This window comes from Rhinolophus sinicus, linkage group LG06 (genome assembly GCF_036562045.2).
Source record: "Rhinolophus sinicus isolate RSC01 linkage group LG06, ASM3656204v1, whole genome shotgun sequence".
NCBI lineage: Eukaryota > Metazoa > Chordata > Mammalia > Chiroptera > Rhinolophidae > Rhinolophus > Rhinolophus sinicus.
The window spans coordinates 102583425-102604180 of record NC_133756.1 but is presented as its reverse complement, the minus strand read 5'-3'; the positions used below and the strand labels follow the sequence as shown (position 1 = coordinate 102604180).

At 43.0% G+C, this 20756-nt stretch overlaps 1 protein-coding gene and 1 pseudogene across 1 annotated transcript; both read left to right on the top strand.

The window, feature by feature from the left end:
- Window positions 1–1286: 1286 nt before the first annotated feature.
- Window positions 1287–3257, top strand: LOC141572333 (lysine-specific demethylase 4D-like). Its single transcript, XM_074337072.1, has one exon. It carries the CDS (start codon window positions 1287–1289, stop codon window positions 3255–3257), a length of 1971 nt encoding a protein of 656 aa, XP_074193173.1.
- An 8276-nt stretch (window positions 3258–11533) lies between these two features.
- LOC109450309 (lysine-specific demethylase 4D) lies at window positions 11534–12605 on the top strand (annotated as a pseudogene).
- Window positions 12606–20756: the final 8151 nt, after the last annotated feature.

The window sequence follows — 20756 nt, the reverse complement described above, 5'->3', positions numbered from 1 at the left end:
TACTGATTAGATTAGACTTTTACCCAGGTATAAAGCCAGGCCCATCAGGATGTGGGAGGCTAGTTATCAAGACGACACTCTCTCTCTGGGTCCTGCAGTAACTTCACCTGGAATAAGGATTTTGCTGGTAGAAGGTAGGTCACTTTATTTTTGCTATTTGTGCTTGCAAGCAAACAAATTATTTTCCTATTACAGGTTTAAAGAAGTGACTACACTTATATACATGAGATTGTTATATACATTGGGATATCCTTTCCTTGAGTTAAAACAAGTTTTTATTTTTAAACTGTTTTTCAAACTTGTGGGTTAATTGTTTTCTTAATATTTTTTTGGTAAAAGTCGCAAAGATTTTCAGGAACAAGTACTGCATTTAGGGTGTTGGTATCCAATGGAAATAAGAGCATTTCTAGAACTGGGAAAGGAATCAGTGAATTGGAAGGAACTTGGAAACTGTGTGGGATTAAATTAGAGACTTTGATTGGATAATGGGGGTATTGGAATTGGGACAGTGTTGATTGCATTAGAATTGTTAAGGGACATATATAGCCTGACCTTGAGCAGAACATGTTTCATTTAGAGGCTGAATCCTTAAAGGAAATCCCTGGCAACCACTTTTCTATTCTGTTTCTATAAGTTTCACTCGCTGGATTATATGGTAGTTCTATTAATTTTTTGAGGAACCTCCATATCATTTTCCATAGTGGCTGCACCAATCTACATTGCTACCAACAGTGAGGTTTGTTTTTTTTCTCCCTTAAGTTCTTATTGTGAAATTAATATTGCCATGCTAATTTTCTTTAACTTGGTGCTAAATCAAAATTTTTTTGCCATTTGCTTATTTTCAAATATTCTGTATTCTTTTCTTTCGATTTAGCTTTTAATCTTCCTTGAAGAGACTTTCCGTTACAGTGGAATGAGGAGCCAGCCATGCACTCAAGCCTGTGACGCAGGAGAGCCCTCAGTGACACCAACACCCCACCTGAGGAACCTCACAGAACTGCAGCTTGAGCCTTGACTTGGTTCAGAGTGCCTGCTCCCCTGGGATATACTCCCATTTCCTTTGGGCACAAAATGCTGACCAAAGTGGAGTCCCACTGGTCAGTCAGCAAGCCTGGAAAAGATATCACCTCATTTGTTTAAAAGCTCAATCAAGTCTGAGTAACTGAAATCACAGATACACCAAACTTTTTAAAATAAATAAGGAATAGTGAAGACATTACTCCCATCATTCTCAGATCTCTAAAACATACCTAAGAGCCTGGGAGCCCACTTACTATATTGCAGCCATGAAGTCTAATAAGCACTGTGGTACCCAGGGTTCAAGTGATATAATCATGACCTTCCATCCAACCATGGAGGAATTTAAAGATTTCAACAAATATATTGCTTACATAGAATCCCAAGGTGCACATCGAGCTGGCCTGGCCAAGATAATTCCACCCAAGGAATGGAAAGCCAGACAGACCTATGACGATATCAACGACATCTTAATAGCCACTCCCCTCCAGCAGGTGGCCTCTGGGCGGGCAGGTGTGTTCATTCAATACCACAAAAAGAAGAAAGCCATGACAGTGGGGGAGTATCGCCACTTGGCAAACAGTGGGAAATACCGCACCCCACCACACTTGGACTTTGAGGATTTGGAGCGCAAATATTGGAAAACCCGCCTGTATGATTCACCGATATATGGCGCGGACATCAGTGGCTCCCTATTTGATGCAAACACTAAACAATGGAACCTTGGACACCTCGGAACCATTCAGGACCTACTGGAGCAGGAGTGTGGCGTTGTCATCGAAGGCGTCAACACACCCTACCTGTACTTTGGCATGTGGAAGGCCACCTTCGCCTGGCACACGGAGGACATGGACCTTTACAGCATCAACTACCTGCACTTCGGGGAGCCCAAAACGTGGTACGCGGTGCCCCCGGAACACGGCCAGCGCCTGGAACGCCTGGCCAAGGAGCTTTTCCCGGGCAGTTCGCGGAGCTGTGAGGCCTTCCTGCGGCACAAGGTGGCTCTCATGTCGCCCACGGTCCTCAGGGAGAATGGGATCCCCTTCAGTCGGATCACTCAGGAGGCCGGAGAGTTCATGGTGACGTTTCCCTACGGCTACCACGCGGGCTTCAACCACGGCTTCAACTGTGCGGAGGCCATCAATTTCGCCACCCCGCGATGGATCGACTATGGCAAAGTGGCCTCTCAGTGCAGCTGCGGGGAGGCCAGGGTCAGCTTCTCCATGGACGCCTTCGTGCGCATCCTGCAACCCGAGCGCTACGAGCTGTGGAAACGCGGGCAGGACCGGGCTGTTGTGGACCACGTGGAGCCCACGGCGCCGGGCAGCCGGGAGCTGAGCGCCTGGAGGGAGAGCCGGGCGCCCGGGAGAGCCACGCTGGGCCTGAGGCACCTTCAGCCCCGTCGGGCGGCACGCACCCCTCGGCGGGTGGCTACCAGCAGTGGGCCCCGCCGTCGCCGTGCCCCTGTGCGCCAGGCATCCCTGCGCCCCTCGCAGTCGCGGGGTTCTGCCTCTGCGGCCCATTCTGGGGCTGCTGCCGCCCGCAGCTCCCCGGAGCCCGGGCCATCATCTCTGCCGCCAGCCCCGGGTCAGTCTGCCGCAGATCTCCAGCCAAATGGTAGATGTGGTCATGGTCGTCGTCTTCGGGAACAGGAGGCTCAAGAGTCCATTGTCCAGGCCCGGGCTAAGAGGTGCCTCTCAGTGGGCACAGAGGGCATAGCTCCGAACCTCAGGGCCCAGCCTCTGCCTGCTGGTGGACTCTCCACAGACAACCTTGCGCCGCTGAGCCCTGAGTCCCCGCATCCTGTTAAGCCTTCCGGGTGCTGCTGTGCCCCTGATCTTCAACCCTTGGGGCCCCCATTAGATCCCGTTGAACTCATGCACCCTGGCCATTGCCTGCTGTCTCTGGACAGTATTACAGCCAATCTCCCTGACAGTGTCCCACTAATTCCTCCCAATGTCATTGGGACTCAGAGATGGTTTTCCAGGGACGATGCTGGAGATTGCAAAGCCCCTGTGAACCTCCCTGAGGTTGTAAGGATGGACCACTCTTATGCTCGTGTGGTCCTGGCCCCAGGCACGGTTCCCAGAATCTCTTGGACCCCTGACTGTGATCTCCTGGGGCTAAATCTAGAGGCAGCTGCATCTCTTGAGTCCTGGAACGTGTTCACTACCAAAGGACAGTCTTCAGTCTTTGAGCCCATGACTTTTGAAGATTTTGCCCATTATGACTGTATCTGATCTTCAGTCCTGGGAACCACAGAAACTCCCAGCCAAGCAACAATGTGGGCTGGACTTGTCCCCAGTCATGATGCTTTAACTTCTAGAAACGACACATTTCCTAAGCTGCTAGATGTTTCTACTACTATGACAACCAGGGCTCCCAGTTGCCACTGCAGTGGACTTCCCCATCCGGAGAGCTGTCATCGATTGCCACAGTGCCTTTCAGGGATTCTCAGCCGACTCCTGAATATTGATGGGCTTTTGTCCTCTGTTCTGCCCTAGATGCCGTGGACGCTGCCTGTTTTGATGGCACCCTCAGAATAATGCCTCCTTGCAGTGGTATGCCCTGGTAAGGAGGAAATTCTGAAGTGTTCTAAGTTAAATTATAGCAGCCAGAGAGTGCGAGAGACAAAACTGTTAGTCTGTTTATAGCTGTGGGCCAGCTAACAAAAGACTTCTCACATTCCTGTGGATGTCTATTGGAACTTTGGATTAATTTCCAGATGGCTATTTCCGCAGATTATTTTAGCTAGTCACCATCGAAGTCCTGGAGCCTCCATGCATTGTTTACATGTGGGCTTTCCCTTCTGCTGCCCACTGCCAACCTACATGAGCAGACATTTCTTTATGCGGACTCTGCGTCTATCTCACAGCTGGCCTTGCTTTACCTTCCACCCGTTTGCCTATGGCTAATGTAAATTTCTCTCAGCCTACCTCTTTCTTCCCTTTTTCCCCTACTTGATGTATAAAAATGCGGTAAAACTCTGGGACAATGGACATGTCTTTCCTACCTAGCCATGCCACTGCTGATTTAGACTCCATGCCCCAAGACTGGTCTTCCTTTTGTGTAACATTTGGCTCAGTTAAACCTTACTTACAAAAAGACTTTTAGCCATGGAAATTTAAGATTGTTTGTTTGTTTGTTTGTTTCACAGCCTCCAGCCCCCAATAATCTAGGGCAACATTGGATGATGCTGAGAACCTGGCTGGGCTCCTTCATCTCCAAGTTGCATCTGGGCCTTTGGGCCCCTGGCTTCCACTGGCATTAATTGCTATGGCCACAACTGAGCCCCAGGAACCTCTCATAGTTCTGCTACTCTGACACATGCGACCTTCCAGGCCAACACACAGGCCACTGCTCCTGCTGAAACTAGACCTTTTGCCCAGTGAGTCTGTCAGCCCTCAGGAATGTTTGTAATTTTGTTGATGTATATTAAACTTGTTATCCTAGGTGTATCTGCAAAACAAAGGTAAAATCCAAAAAAAAAAAAAAAAAAAATTTTTTTTTAAAAACCAGAATTATATAAAAGATAGATCTTGTTAAAAACAAGACAACAAGGACCAAAATGGAGTCACTTATGCTAAGCTTCACATCACCAAACCAAGACTTAATTACAGTTTCCATTTTTCCAGAAATGGAATCTTAAACCCATCAGTCAGGAATCATCTGATCAGCACTAACTGATAATCCGCCTGACAGAGCCCTGCCATCTCCTAAAGAAAAGTAGCCTTACATTAACCAACCCACATGTCTTGCCTCATAGTATAACGTTCTTCTTCCCGTTCCCTTTTGACTTTCATTTTGTATAGCTCTTCTGAGCTCCTTTCTATCTGCTAGATTGGATGTTGCCCAATTTGAATTGATTTTGGCTCAAATAAACTCTTAACGTTTTAAATATGCCTCAGCTTATCTTTTAACAATCTAAAACAAAGTGATTTTAAAAAGTTAAAGGTAAAAGAACAGGCAAAATTCTATCAAGCAAAATAGAAACAGAAAGCAGGAGTTCTGTACCTAAATATCAGACAAACTAGAACTGAGTTTCAAATGTACATAGAAAGGCTCTTTATAAAGCTAAAGGCTAAATTTCACCATGAAAATATGGCACTCATGAATATCCATGCAACTTTGATAAAGTATAAATCACAGAAAATAAAACAAGTTAAAAGAAGCACATTAAAATACGATATTATGTGTGATATTGTAACTTATCATAATATTTGGTCTTCATCCTAGATTCTGGCACAAGGCTTCTAAAATCCTTGGAATTTCCTAAGAGATAAAAGTTATAAAGTTGCCTTTTGTTATGTTAGTAGGGCAACTTTTGGAATGCACCTTAGTCACCTAAGGATGGGGGTTTGTCACCAGAGAAAGCAACGGAATGATTAGAGGGTTGGAACATTAAGTCTCGCCCCCCCCCAGGCCTCCCCCCACCCCCAGCCCCTGGGAGGGGAAGGCTGGAGGCTAAATCAATCACCAGTGGCCAGTGATTTAATCAGTCATATAAGTTCTTCATAAGAACCTCCCTAAAAACCCAAAAGAACAGGGTTTGAGGATTTTCCAGGTGGGTGAACCCGAGGAGGTGCTGGGAGAGTGGCATTCCTGCAGAGCATGGATGCTCCATCCCCTTTCTCCATACCTTGCTCCATGCATCTCTTCCATTTGGCTGTCCCTGAGTTATGTCCTTTTATAATAAACTGGTAATCTATTAGTAGCATCTTTTCTGCATTCTGTGAGATGCTCTAGCTAATGAATTAAACCCAAGGAGGGGCTCATGGGAACCCCTGATTTAAAGCCCACCTGTCAGAGTACCTGGGCTTGTGACTGGCATCTGAAGGGCTGCTGGCAGTCTTGTAGGGCTGAGCCCTTACCCTGGACAGTCTGATGCTGCCTCCAGGTAGAGTGTCAGGATTGAGTTGAATGGTAGGACAACCTGCTGGTGTCCCGAGCATTGTTGGTGCTGGTACATTGGAACTGGGTGTTCAGAAGCCCCTTTCTCCTCACTTAGTACAAGACAGAAAAAAATAGACAAGCTTAAGGATACAGAAAACTTAACATTAACAATAAGATAGAATTTTTGTACCTGGTAATAGCGTACTCACTTTTTTCAAGTGCCAACAGATCAATAACAAAATAGACAATATATTTGGGTGAAAAGAATATCAATAAATCCAAAATAAAAAATAAAATCAAACTTCTTAATTTTCATGCAATAAAAGTAGACATTAATTTTTTAAAAATCAGAAAACACAGAGGGCTTTCTTTCTGGAAAGTTAGAAATTCTTAATGGAATGATTTGTAGATTAGAGAACAGAAGGTACAATAGCCAAATTCCCAGGAAACAGAATATTTGTTAACTCTATGAACTCCGGAGACAGACTGCCTGGTTTTGAATCCCAGATTCACTCTTTACAGTTTGTGTGACCTTAGCAAATTACTTAACTTCATAGTGACTCAGTTTCCTCAACTGTAAAATGGAATAGTAATAGCACCTTCTTCATATGATTGATGTGACAGTCCTACGAGTTAATTTTGTAAAGCACTAAGATAGATACCTGGGGCAAGTAATAAGCATTATTGAAAAGTTTTTAGATTTAAAAATGAATGAAATACATATAGGAATATATGAGATTCAGTTAAAATAGCACTGAGGAAAATTTACAGTCTTAAGTATGTTTTTATCAAAAAAAATTGAAAGAATGAAATTAACTAGATTAAGCCCCTGTTTCATAAAATTAGGAAAAAACAAAGTGAAAAAAAAATATATACCAGGAAGGAATTAATAAAGATATACCCAGAAATTAATGAGTTAGAAAAACTACAAAATGATATAACTAATAAATCAACAAAAAGCTCAGATAATGCAGATACTTTTCTAGGAAAAAATAATGAACTAAAACTGATTTCAGAAGAGTTAGAAAATCTGAGACATAAATTTCTATGTAAGAAATATAGAAAGATGTTAAAAGATCTGTGTCTTCAAAAATCACCAGTACCAGATTATTCCAAGAAAATGTGTAAAACCTTGAAAAGCAGATATTTGCAAATCTATTTAGGCATTGAAAGAAAAGAAAAACTCAAAGTTTTAAGCTAAGCTCAATGTTGATAGAGAAACCTGACAAATTGCATGAGAAAAAATAATAGACAAGTTATTTATGAGCAGCTATGTAAAAATTTTAAATTAAAATTAGCTAAGACAATAGAACTACATGAAAAGAATAACATAATGACTAAATGGGGTCTATTGCAGAAAGGCAGTGATGGTTTAAAATAAGGAAATCAGCAATATAACTTATCCTAATAATAGATCCAAGAAGAAAAGTTATATGATCATTTCACAGATGCTGATAGACATTTGACAAAATTCAACAATCAGCCTTGTTTTAAACCCAACCCTCAGAAATCAATGAATAATACTTCCTTAAAAATGAAAACATTTGCTTTATTTATCTACTTAGCTATGTTAGCCCCAAAGCCAGCATTTTACTTAAGACGGAAATATTTGAGCTATTTCCGCCAGTAATTTAAATAGAATTAGAAGTATTAATCAATACACAACTATTAGAGCTGTAAGTGATAGAAAGGAAATGATACTCTTTAGTTTGTTTGTTTTTTTAGTTGATATGATTGAAAACTAGGAAAAGTGGTTAGTTGTATCTTTTTCTCTTACTCTTCAACCTTGCAGGGCTCTGTGCTGCCCAGATTTTACTTCTTGCATATTTGGGACACAATCAAGAGCATTTCTGCAGTGAGGAGGCAGACATTAATCCTAAATCAAAAAAGTGAGGGGGAAGGGGATTGGGGATGGAGGTGGGGAGGAGATAAAGCAGAACTCAATCAGAACTTTCAGTACATCTAAAATGAATGAAAATAAAGGGAAAGAACCAAACAGGGGCAAGCGTTCAGAGCTTGTCAATTAGGTAAAAAACTATTGGGTACTATTGTATGTACACTGAAAGGATAGTCAGCCTTAGTTAAGGATTCTTAAAATCAAGATTTCAGAAAAGGTGAGATTACAAGGGTGACTCAGTTGGGGTGGGGTAAAAGACCATTTAAGAAAGGGGAGGTGAAGGAACTGAGACGTGAGCCTGCTGAGCATTGTAAGAAAACTTTCTCGAGAGCTTTCACGTGTTTCCCATTTATGTCAATGGTCACCCACAAGCAGTCAATATGTCAAATTTTCTACCTTTCCCAGAGCTTCCATTTTTATTACTTCTCTCATTTTTAGGCACATGACCTTGACCCCTACTCCCCATGATGGGACCATACCAAGCATCAAGATGAGCAGTTCGCTTAATACACAAAATCACCCTGTGAGCTAGAGACTATCATTATCTCATCACGTGGCTGAAGAAACAGAATTACAGTAGTGACCCCTTATCCTGGGTTTCATTTTCTGTAGTTTCAGTCAAACACAGTAAAAAAAAAAAAAAAAAAAAAAAAAAAAATTAAATAAAAAATTCCAGAAACAAATAATTCATAAGTTTTCAATTCCACGCTGTTCAGAGCAGCGTGATGAAATCTTTCACCACCGCTCTCTTTCCCATCTGGGATGTGACTTATCCTTTTGTCCAGCATCTCCATGCTGTATCCGTTCCCCTTTAGTCACTTAGAAGCCATCTAGGTTATCAAATTGATTGCCAGGGTATTGCAGCCCTTGTGTTCAAGTAACCCTTATATTACTGATTGTTATATTTTTCTGTTGTATTATTAGTTATTGTTGTTAATCTCTTCTTGTGCCTAATTTGTAAGTTAAACTTCATCATAGTGTGTATCTATAGAAAAGAAAAAACGTGATATATATATAGGGTTCAGTACTATTCCTGGTTTCAGGCATCCACGGGGGTCTTGGATCCCAAGGGGATAAAGGGAACTACTACATAGAAAAGTTGAATAATGCTTAAGGTCACCACTTAGTAAATGTTGGGGTCAGTATTCAAATCCAACTTATCAATTAATGCTAATTCTGTACTTGTCTTATCTTCCTCATGGAAATGAACACCTTTTCAGGAAAGTCTAAGTCTTGATTTTTTTTTTTTTTTTTTGTATTCTCCGTTGAACCTATATTGATACCTTAAGCATGATAGTCATTCAATTCATATTTATTTGAACAATGACTAAGTGAAATTATCTAACTAGAGTTTCTCATCTTTCTCCTGACTGAAAATTTCTCTGGATCCTCACCTTTCAACTTTTTCTTGTGGCTTTTAAGTTTAATCCTATCTTGAATTACAATGAAAAGCCATGGGATTGGATTAGGATATGGTGGATTTAATTAAAGTATTATTGGCCTATCAGCTCATTCCCTTTCAGAAAAAAGCACTGTATGAGGCTGGGATTGTCTCATGTGAAACCAGGATTTCAGATTAGTGGAAAGTAAGTAGGCGATGAATTATTCTGTCCTTTTTTCCTTGTTAAATATGAAATTGATAGAAAGGGAGAACTTTCTTTGTTAAAAATTTAAAACATTTATTTATTTATTTTTTAATTAAAGTTTATTGGGGTGACAATTGTTAGTAAAGTTACATAGATTTCAGGTGTACAATTCTGTATTACAACATCTATAAATCCCATTGTGTGTTCACCACCCAGAGTCAGTTCTCCTTCCATCACCATATATTTGATCCCCTTTACTCTTATTTACCATCCCCCTCCCCCCTTACCCTCTGGTAACCACTAAACTATTGTCTGTGTCTATGAGTTTTTGTTTCTCATTTGTTTGTCTTGTTCTTTTGCTGTTTTTGGTTTATACACCACATATCAGTGAAATCATATGGTTCTCTGCTTTTTCTGTCTGACTTATTTCGCTCAGCATTACACTCTCAAGATCCATCCATGTTGTCACAAATGGTCCTATTTCATCTTTTCTTACTGCCAAATAGTATTCCATTGTGTATATATACCACAACTTCTTTATCCATTCATCTATCAAAGGGCATTTTGGTTGTTTCCATGTCTTGGCCACTGTAAATAAAGCTGCAATGAACATTGTAGCACACTTGTCTTTATGTATAAATGTTTTCAGACTTTTGGGGTAGATACCCAGGAGAGGGATTGCTGGGTCATACGGTAATTCTATTTGTAATTTTTTTGCGGAACCTCCACACTGCCTTCTGTAGCGACTACACCAGTCTGCATTCCCACTAACATTTATTTTTTTCAGTTGTGGGAACATGTTTTATTTTTGCATTGGAAACTGCGATAAATGAAGTTTCCATTTCTCCTAGATTAAAATGAATATAAATATATTAATTTTATTAGAAATGAGTATATGTACATATATAATATATATGTATATGTATATATATATTTAGCTAGTTTTGTTATGTTGTCATGTTGAAAGTTTTAAATACAGATTTTTATCAGGCAAAATGTTTTCGTTTTATAGGAAACTGAGGGAGTTGAGCAAAGCTGGATATGAATGATTTTGGAGCATGTTGAAGGATTAGATATGGATGATGCTAAATGTATTCAATTTTTGCTGCAACACCTAGAGCCAGACCATCAATCCATGCTGCTTCATTTTGAGATTGAGTCCATATTTTTGGATCTTGGAAAATGTTCATGTGAAATCGGGATTTCATATTATTGGGCAATTGCCTGCTTATCCCTCTATACTTGTTTTTTATTTTTAAAAATGTTCAAAGAGATTAAGGCAAGAACGATATAAACATTTGAAATGGACTTAAAAATGTTTAAACCTTTACTGTTTGTTTTGGTGATTGTTATTTTATTTTATTTGATCAAATTTTCAGTTTATGGAGGCATGTATGGGTTTTTGTATCTTTCTATGTTCAGATTTCAAAGAAATACTTTCACTCAAAATAGTTTCCTTTAGTGAAATGATGAACTGAGGCTTACTAACAGTGGAAAAGAACATTTTGGAATCTGTGATTGATCTGACAATGGAGCTGATTGAATAAAATCATTTTCTCAATCATTTCTATCTTAGTAACATTTTTTTGACTAAACTATCAGTCAAAAATGTTTTCTTTTGTGCAAGAAATTGCCGAATCTAGGATTCAGTTTCTGGATGAATTGGAAAGCTGGGGAATATTTTTATAATTGTAGTTGCTTAAAGAGTTCAAGTTAGAATTGTTGGTGGTGTGTGATGCATATGAAAGGTTTTATTGTTGTAGACGTTAATAGTTACGTTTTATATGGTAATGGTGTCAAGTGGATACTCATGCAACTTCAGCTATGTTCAGAAAATACCTTGGGATTTGGGAGTTTGATGTTTATTAATTTAAACCATAGCACCCGAAAAACATGGCATCTAGAATCTAAGATTTAAAATAATGACATTTTATCCAGTTGTGGGAAAAAATGAAGTATTTCCAAAATATATTGATTACATGGAATCCAAAGACACGCAGAAGTGTTGCCTGGCTGACTAAGAAATGCGAAGCTAGGATGTCTGACATCATTGTAATAACCACTCCTGTCCAGCAGGTGGCGTAGGGAGGTGTGTTTACTAAATGCAGGAAAAGAAAAGGCCCTGGAAGCGGGGCAATACCGACAGTTTTGGGAAAAGGCTAAAAGTCTCAGACCCACGCATCTAGGATGTTGAAGATTTGCTGAGAAAATATTTGAAGAAACCCTTATGCATACAAGCAAATTATGGTATTAAAAATCAATGACTCTTCATGTGATGAAAGCTCTGAAATCTGGGAACCATTCAGGACCTACTGGAGCAGGAGTGTGGTGTTGTCATCGAAGGCGTCAACACACCCTACCTGTACTTTGGCATGTGGAAGGCCACCTTCGCCTGGCACACGGAGGACATGGACCTTTACAGCATCAACTACCTGCACTTCGGGGAGCCCAAAACGTGGTACGCGGTGCCCCCGGAACACGGCCAGCGCCTGGAACGCCTGGCCAAGGAGCTTTTCCCGGGCAGTTCGCGGAGCTGTGAGGCCTTCCTGCGGCACAAGGTGGCTCTCATGTCGCCCACGGTCCTCAGGGAGAATGGGATCCCCTTCAGTCGGATCACTCAGGAGGCTGGAGAGTTCATGGTGACGTTTCCCTACGGCTACCACGCGGGCTTCAACCACGGCTTCAACTGTGCGGAGGCCATCAATTTCGCCACCCCGCGATGGATCGACTATGGCAAAGTGGCCTCTCAGTGCAGCTGCGGGGAGGCCAGGGTCAGCTTCTCCATGGACGCCTTCGTGCGCATCCTGCAACCCAAGCGCTACGAGCTGTGGAAACGCGGGCAGGACCGGGCTGTTGTGGACCACGTGGAGCCCATGGCGCCGGGCAGCCGGGAGCTGAGCGCCTGGAGGGAGGTCTGCCTCGAATCTCCATCCAGCTGGCAGGCATGGTCGTGGTTGGCGTCCTTCGGAAGAGAAGGCTCAACAAGCGACTGTCCAGGCCTGGGTCAAGGGCGCTTCTCCATGAGCACAGAGTACACAGCTCTGGACCCCAAGGCAAAGGCCCAGCCCCCAGACAACCTGGATCCCAGAGGCCTGCAACTTCTCATCTTGCTAAAACTTTCGTGGCTGAGGGTCCTTTGGTGGCATCTGGATCTGGCTTCCTCCTGTCTCTCCGCACTTGTTCCTTGTTACCTCGTGTGGGCCATCACTTAATACTGTTAACAATCATTGGAGCCCTGGGCCAAAGTGAAGTTTGCAAAACGCTATTATGTTTCTGATAGAGCTCCAGAAACACTGCTGAATTCTGGATATCCGGCGGTAGCCTAAGTCCCTGGTTTCATTTGTACATCTGAGCTGCTTGTGGTTACAAGGATTAGGTTTGGCATCAGGCAGGTTCAAATCCTAACTCTGTCACTCACTACAAGTTATGGGAACTTGAACAAGTGAACACACCCTCTCAAAGCCTCACATTCCTCATCTGTAAAATGTGGATATATTATGCCCATTTCGTAGTTTGCTTACTGTGAAGACCATATTAGCTAATTCATTAAACCATCTTTAACAGCGCCTACCATATACTAAGGGCTCAATTAACAGTAATTATCATTTTACCTTGATTGACTTTTTATAGACTACCTGGGAATAGACGTTCTGCATGACCTTTCGACAAGTCTGGGTAAAGCGAAGAGGGCCTATAATTACCATCTGGGAACAGAAATGGAGGTTAGACTAATAACATTAAGACAAGAGCTTTGTAAGGTACTGAAATTCTGTGTGTGTGTGTGTGTGTGTGTGTGTGTGTGTGTGTGTGTGTGTGTATTGCCTCCTGCTTTCTTGCAGCAATGAGGAGTGAAGCCTTTGTTTTCTTCTTGGAGCAGCAAGGAAGTAGGGAGGTGGGGAGATGTCTTCCTCTCCAGCCAGGTTTGGAGATAGAAGAATACCATGGGTGCTGCAGTGAAGAGGTACAGAAGACGAGCCGAATCTCTGGGATGCAGTGTAGAGAAGAAAGGACACTTGAGGGAGGCTTGCCTGGGTCTAGAGAGATCTAGAAATTTAGCCACGAAACAGGGTTTGTGCTATTCCTCATCCAGTGCTGAGGAGAGAGACTTCTCCTTTCTCTTAACAGCATAGTCAGAACCGTGGAGAGAAGTTCTGGTGTCTGTGGAAATGCCAGCTGTAGGCGGCTGTCTGGGAGAAGGTCTGTCTGCCTCCTACTAGCGCTTCTGATGTAAGATAGGCCTCAGGACTGTGGGTTACACAATATCTTTGGGGACCTGAGACTTGCTATTGGCCAAGGAAGACAATCAGTCCTGTGGGTGGAGAACCCTCTGTAGTGCTTGGAGTTACAAAGGACATCTTGCAGCACCTGAGATAAAAAGTTTAAAAGGTTTGAGTCACTGCAGTGAGGGGCACTGTGAAGAGAGTTCATGCGCTGGACTGGAGTTTTAGATTGACTGTCCTAAAACAGAGGCATTGGGAGCATGCCGTACTCCTGGATAGCATGAAGCTTTCTACTCTGACTTCTCCCACTGCTTGCCCTCCATCACTCCACACGTCTGCACCTTCTTGCCACTTCAGTCCTCCCATCAGTAAACCCTGAGCCACGAGGCCTGCTTCAAAGTGGTAGCTGTGATAACTAACCCCGGTTTCCCAGGTCTGAGCCACTCCCTGAATTGCTACCAGGCTGTGAGGCAATCTTCCCTGGCCTAGCTCCAGAGGGCAGAGGCTTTCCTCTTCATCCTCCCAGAGAGGGTGACTCCCAAGGGTGACTCCCAGGAAAGTCTGACTCTGCTTATCCATTACGAATAGCCTTTCGTCCTTGGGAAAAAGTATTACTCTGGATAGTGATAGTGATTCTCCATTTGTTATTCCTTCCCTAGTGCCTCTCCCACAACCTCTCATTTTTCTTTTAATGATGAAGTGAATAAATGATGATGGTGTTTATGGGATTTATGTTTTCCCTCCATCCACGAACTCAATCCTCGACATATCCGCTCTGTATGCATATGTGCAAAGTTGATTCTGTGGCATAATGTGTTTAGTAAAGGAAACCTTTCCGTAGTCACTGCATTTACCTTTCCAGCAGTTAGTTAGAAGGAAGTACTGGACTTAGAGTCAGAAGAATGTCATTCAAACTTATACTTTGCCACTTTCTAACTATGTGACCTTCAGCAGAGAAATCATGGATTTTCTCTGAGCCAAAGTTACAGTGCAAGAGTCTTGTGGAAATACTGTGGGATGTGACGGTGGCAGGCACGTAGGAGGTGCTCAGGTAATTTGGATGTGCACCCATACACTCTCCCTACCTCTAAGGCAAGCACAAAGCCAAGGGCATACTCTCACATTCTCTTTCTATGATGCTCAGTTCTACTGCTGCTCTCATCTCCACCCCCATAGGCTTAGCCATTACTTTTTTAAAAAAAATTAAGAGTTTATTTTTTAGAGTAGTTCACAGCAGAATTAAGTGGAAAGGACAGAGAATTTCCACGTACCCCTCCCCTGCCGCCTCCACCAGAATCCACACCAACCTAGTAAATTTGTTACAAGTCATGGACCTTCATTGACACATCTTTATCCTCCAAAGTCCACAGTTTACATTAGGGTTCACTCTGGGAGTCGTCCGTTCTATGGGTTTGGATAAATGCACAGTGGCATGTGTCTGCCTTATGGTACCATACAGAATAGTTTCACTGCCCAAAGTTCCTCTGCCTATGCATCTCTCCCTCCTTCCAAACCCCTGAAACCACTGATCTTTTCACTGCCCTCATAGTTATGCTTTTTTTTAGAATGACATCTAGCTGGAATCCTACAGTATGTTGTCTTCAGATGGGCTTCTTTCACTTAGTAATATGCATTTAGGTTTCCTCCATGTCTTGTGGTTGGATAGCTCATTTCTTTTTATCTCTGAATAATATTCCATTGTCTGGATGGACCACGGTGCATTTATCCATTCACCTGCTGAAGGACGTTTGGTTGCTTCCAAGTTTGGACAATTGTGAATAAAACTTTTATAAATATTCATGTACAGGTTTTGTGTGAAAGTAAGTTTTCAACTCATTTGGGGAAATACTAAGGAGCAATCGCTGAATCATATGGGAAGAGCATATTTAGTTTTGTAAGAAAACCCATTGTTTTTACTGGTAGAAACTATTCTATTTTCTAACATCTACCACATAGTATTTGCACAAAAGGTCACATATGCTCATTTGCAAATTCCACTTCTTGTCGTATTTGGCCGGTTTGCAGTGTTACCAAAGCAAGGTCAAGATTTCAGAAACAGTCAGCAGCTGGAAGACCCAGCCTTTGTTCAGACGCCTACACTGATGGTTGAGTAATCTTTCAATAAATCGGCTCTTTCCTCTGGCTCGCCATTTCCCCCATTTAGCCACATCGCACCTGTGCGGGAGTTTGCACGCAAGTTCAGACCTGTGCAAACATAATTTGTGCTAAATAAATATTAGCTATTATCATTATTACTCATAAGCGAAAACTCTTAAGACACATTAGAGGTTGTACTTGAATGCAACTTGGAGATATTGATTTTCAGGCCTTGGGACTCTCCTAAGATTTATAAAAAGTTTCAGTTATGGATTTGTCTGATTACCTGGCCACACTGAATTATTCATCAAGATTAACCATTATACCAATTCAGCTTCTGTGTGTGTAAGGAGTCCTTTGCAGATACTTAAAAATAACTCCACATGATATTTATTTTACTGGATTGTGGCTATATATGGATTCAGAGTTGCTTTCCCCCCGCCAATGTTGGTGTTACCTCTCATCACTTTAAATAGGAAACCACAAACAGTTGCTAGGAATTGGCTGTAGAGATAAACAGAAAGAAAACCTATCTGAGTTGAAGAGACCCCTTGTGAGGGACAGCCCCTCACTCCAGCTGCCTTGCCCAGCTGCTCTGCGCACCAGCCTCTCAAACTGAAATTCCTTACATGCTCTTCTCTCTGCCACTGACCTTCACTGAGTGCAGCACAATAGTGAGACCCTCTATTATTATTCGGGTGGATGTTATGGAGATGAGCCATTTCAGGGAGGATCTAGGAGGGGAAGAACTGAACACTGTGGGGGAAGGGTGTCATTGTTGCAGGTGCCACCCTACAAAAACGTCACAATTGAGTAGCTGGCTTTCTGCATTTTCTTCATTCACCTCTAGTATCCTTGTGCCCTAATTGTTCATGGCTCCCTGCCCAAAAAAGGACTGCACCCAGGCCTGCAGACCTCAGGGAGCATGAGGCTAAGCACAGGAAAATCTTGGCTCCAGATAAAGATAATATTCAGGGAAATGCTAGGATTAGGAATTTACAAATGTATCAGGATCCATTCCCTGTGAATGTCAAGGGTCCATGGAAGAAGTTTCTTCTACGAGAGAAACTCTTTAGGAACTAGGTGGCCTGGCCTCACCTCTCTTGTGATACCACATTGACTGTACTTACAGATGACCCTCTAGGACCCTAAGAACTTTATGTTACCTGTAGTTTACCTTATGAATTAAGCCAGAATAATACAAGGAGTTATTATCTCTCCTTGTTTTCTCTGTACAGTGAGGACTCAAATGAATATTATTGATTGAAGGAATAAATGACATGAAGCCATCAATAGAAATGAGAAAAGGGCTAGCGTCATAAGAAACAGCTAAAATAAATGAACAGCCCCTATTATAGCATTATTGATCTCACAGTAATTATCTTTTAAAATAAGATATCCAGTTCTAAGCTGGGAGTTGAATCAACTTGCAGAGCCAGAGAATAAACTCTGGTTCTCATATTCCAGTATAAGACCTTCATTCAGTCACTCAACAAACATACTTAGGCACCCTCACTGTGTCAGGCACTGTTCTAGATGCTCAGAATACAACATAACATGGAGTTTACAGTCTGCTTGGAGACAGACAAGCAATTAGGCCGTTTCACCATGCCACAGCTTCTTCTCAGCAGCCATAACAATATCCAGGCTCTCCCCAAGCTGATGGTTTTAGAGCCCCTCAGGAAATTATCTTTCATTAGGGACAGTCAGTCTCAAGTACAGGGCCAAAGCCCTGTGGGGCTCTCAGAGCTGTTTCAGTCTGTTCCTGGGCTCATGGCAGCCTGCTTGGTCACTTTTTCTCAATTTTGCCTGACAAATGGACGCATGCCGCATTTTGGGGAGGAATTATGACTGCTCCAGACATCTACAGTCCTTGCTTGCCAGTTCTATAGGACGTGGGGTCTGGCTTTAAATGCTCTTACTGGCTGCTTCACTCTAGAAGGGGGGGTGTGGCTTACTGTCAGATCCCTCCCTTCCTCCATGCCATTGACATACCTTGGCTCCTGTAGGGAGCTGGGTCATTTAAATTCCATTTGCTAAGTTCCATTCTGTCTTCCTACTGTCTATACTTCTGCTATGGACTGAATGTCCCCCCACCCCCTCCAAATTCATATATTGAAACCCTAATTCCCAATGTGATGATATTTGTAGGTCGGGCCTTTGGGAAGGGATTAGGTCACGAGGGTGGAGCCCTTAGGAATGGGATCAGTGACCTTCTAAGAAGAGACAGAGATAATTTCTCCACCACATGAGGATACAGCAAGAAGGTGCTGCCTGTAAACCAGGAAATGGGCCCTCACCAACAACCCAACCATGCTGGCACCCCGATCTTGGACTTCTGGCCTCCAGAACTGTGAGAAATAAACGTTGAAGCCCTCCACCCCCCCAGCTTATGGTACTATGTTATAGCAGTGGGAATAGGCAAAGACATACCACAAACTGCTTGTCTAAAGTTCACACCAGCTACTCTAGGAGAAAGGTAAAAAGAAGACTAAAGGGACAGGTAAACACAGGGTCTGCGTGATGAGGGTCTCTAGGGTGCCGAGAACTCTGACTTGTAGTTTATATACATCATTCATTTCCTTTCCAAGAGCTCAGTCTGTAGAGTCAAGCAGACGGCCAGCTGAAGCCCAGCTCTGCCATTTATTAGGGTGACTGTGGGCAAGTGACTCACAGAAACCCCAGCTCTGTGGAGAGACAGTGGAGCTGTGTGGTCACTGCACACACCCTGCATTCAAACCTAGCTCTATGCTTAGGAGCTGTGTGACTCCGCATGCTGCTTCATCTGCTTCCCCTTCCTTTTCCCTAGAATGGAAATGGTCATAACAGTACCTATAGCAAAACGGTGGTGGTGAAGGTCAAATGCAATCATATAAGTAAGACACTTTGAGCAATGACCAGCTTGAGGTAAGAACAATCTATCATTGCACATCTTATTAAATAGTTTTAAAAAGTAACTTCAGCACCATTTTTGGCAAGAAGCACGCACGTGTCTAGCTATCATTGATGTTCTTTTTTTTTCCCCCCCAGGTCTTTATTGGGGAACAGTGTGTACTTCCAGAACTTTTTTCCAAGTCAAGTTGTTGTCCTTTCAATCTTAGTTGTGGAGGGCGCAGCTCAGCTCCAGGTCCAGTTGCCGTTGCTAGTTTCAGGGGGCACAGCCCACCATCCCTTGCGGGAGTCGAACCGGTAACCTTGTGTTTGAGAGCCCACTGGCCCATATGGGAATCGAACAGGCAGCCTTCGGAGTTAGGAGCATGGAGCCCTAACCGCCTGAGCCACTGGGCCGGCCCCTATCATTGATGTTTTTTATTATGATTATTTATTTTGTATTATCTTAATAACATTATTAGTATTAATTTTATTATTTTTTAGTATTATTATGACTTTCAGAGTTACTTAGAGGTGACAGACCTGCTGTCTTCCCTGCTAAAGTATTTTGCCTTCCTGGCAAAGGAACAGGGCTGTGTAGCTTTTTGTCACACAAAGCACAGTCCAGATGCAAAGCATGGACATCACCTTTGAACTTGGTACACATGCAGAAGCTCAGACTCCAGTGCAGTCTATGACTCAGAATCTGCATTTTTTTAAACTAGATCCCAGGTGAGTCACGGGCAAATTTAAGACTGGAAAGCACTGCTCCAGCATGCTAGTTCTTGACACATTGGAATTCCATTTGAAACATAATGATGCCTGGACCCCCACTGCCCCTCTCCTCCAAAATTCCATGCAATTGGCTGGAGTACAAGAGCTCCCTGGGCAATGCCCATATGCATCAAGTTGCCCATGGGGAGCTAGGCTGCAGGGGTAGATGGGACTTTAGTTTCTTCAGCAACTACCAATGAGAGTTCTGGTTTATTTTGTTTCATTTCAGGCCCAGTGGAAGTACAAAGGGACACGGAGAGGACACATTCTTCTCTCCCGCCCCCACCATTCCTCCGTCTTCATTCCAGCTAATGGGACACGTGACACGGCTCTGTGCAGGCTTTTTGGCCAACATTTCTGTTTCTCTTTGTCATCGGTTACAGGGTCCAGGCTGCATTGGCTGGCACTGTCTCTCTCACTCCATCCCGCGTGGATGGGGCGTGGCTGTTCTGCGGTGGGAGTTTGTATTTCCTTGAAATGGGGTCCTTCTCCTTCCTTCATCCCCTGCCCATGGGTCACAGCACCCGTTGCTCACAGCACCCAGAGAAAACCCAGCCAGAGATTCGACCTTTCCCGTGAGCCCATTCTCCCTGGTGGAAAATTCATATTCCCACCGGGCTCAGGCAAGTTATCTAAGTGAGCATTGCTGTCAGGATGACGGCTCATGCCCCATCGGAAGGCCAAGGACTTTCCCCAGGGCCAGCTTACTGTTTTGTAGGAAGCAGGGTCACGGGGTTGTCATTTTCTGAATTTTCAAGAGAAATTGCAAAAATTGGAATTTTATGAAAAAAAAATCTTCAGAATTTTAAATGTTGTCAACTAATTCAAAAAATTTAAAAGCCCTATTGGCTAAATGAAACATTTTCAGAGGCCAGAGCTGGCCCACTGACCTCAGCAACGTGCCCCTTGTTCTAAACTTTATTTGCATTGTAAAGGTTCAGCAAGCCCATGGCAACTACCCTAAATGATCTTGCTCTACAGCTGAAGTTCTTCAAAAAGGTGAGACAACGAGAGTCCTCTAAGTCACGTGGCCAAAGGCTTGTAATTCAGGTGGCTTGTTAGTTAGTTAGACCCTCAGACGAAGCGTCCATGTGCCTAGGCCTAAGCACGACTGTTTCTGACTCTCACAGTCTAAGATCACTGTATGTCCTCTACGGTCCCAGTGGACCCCTGCCTGACCTGGGGCCAGATATGGTAGGACTTGTGCAGTGTGTTGTATTTCCCCAGGACAGCAGATTAGAGGAAAGAAGCATTTATACTCTCCATTTTCTCCCTTTCTAACCCTCCTCCCTCCCTGAATAACAAACAGACAGCCAGCATTTGACAGAGCTCCTTGTTTCATGCTGACACATCTCTCCTAGTGACTGAATGTTTCTCCCTCAATATTCTCTTTATATAAGA

Bases quoted from the DNA above. Each gene is read 5' to 3' on its own strand.
- LOC141572333 (XM_074337072.1), top strand. From the start codon at position 1,287: ATGAAGTCTAATAAGCACTGTGGTACCCAGGGTTCAAGTGATATAATC.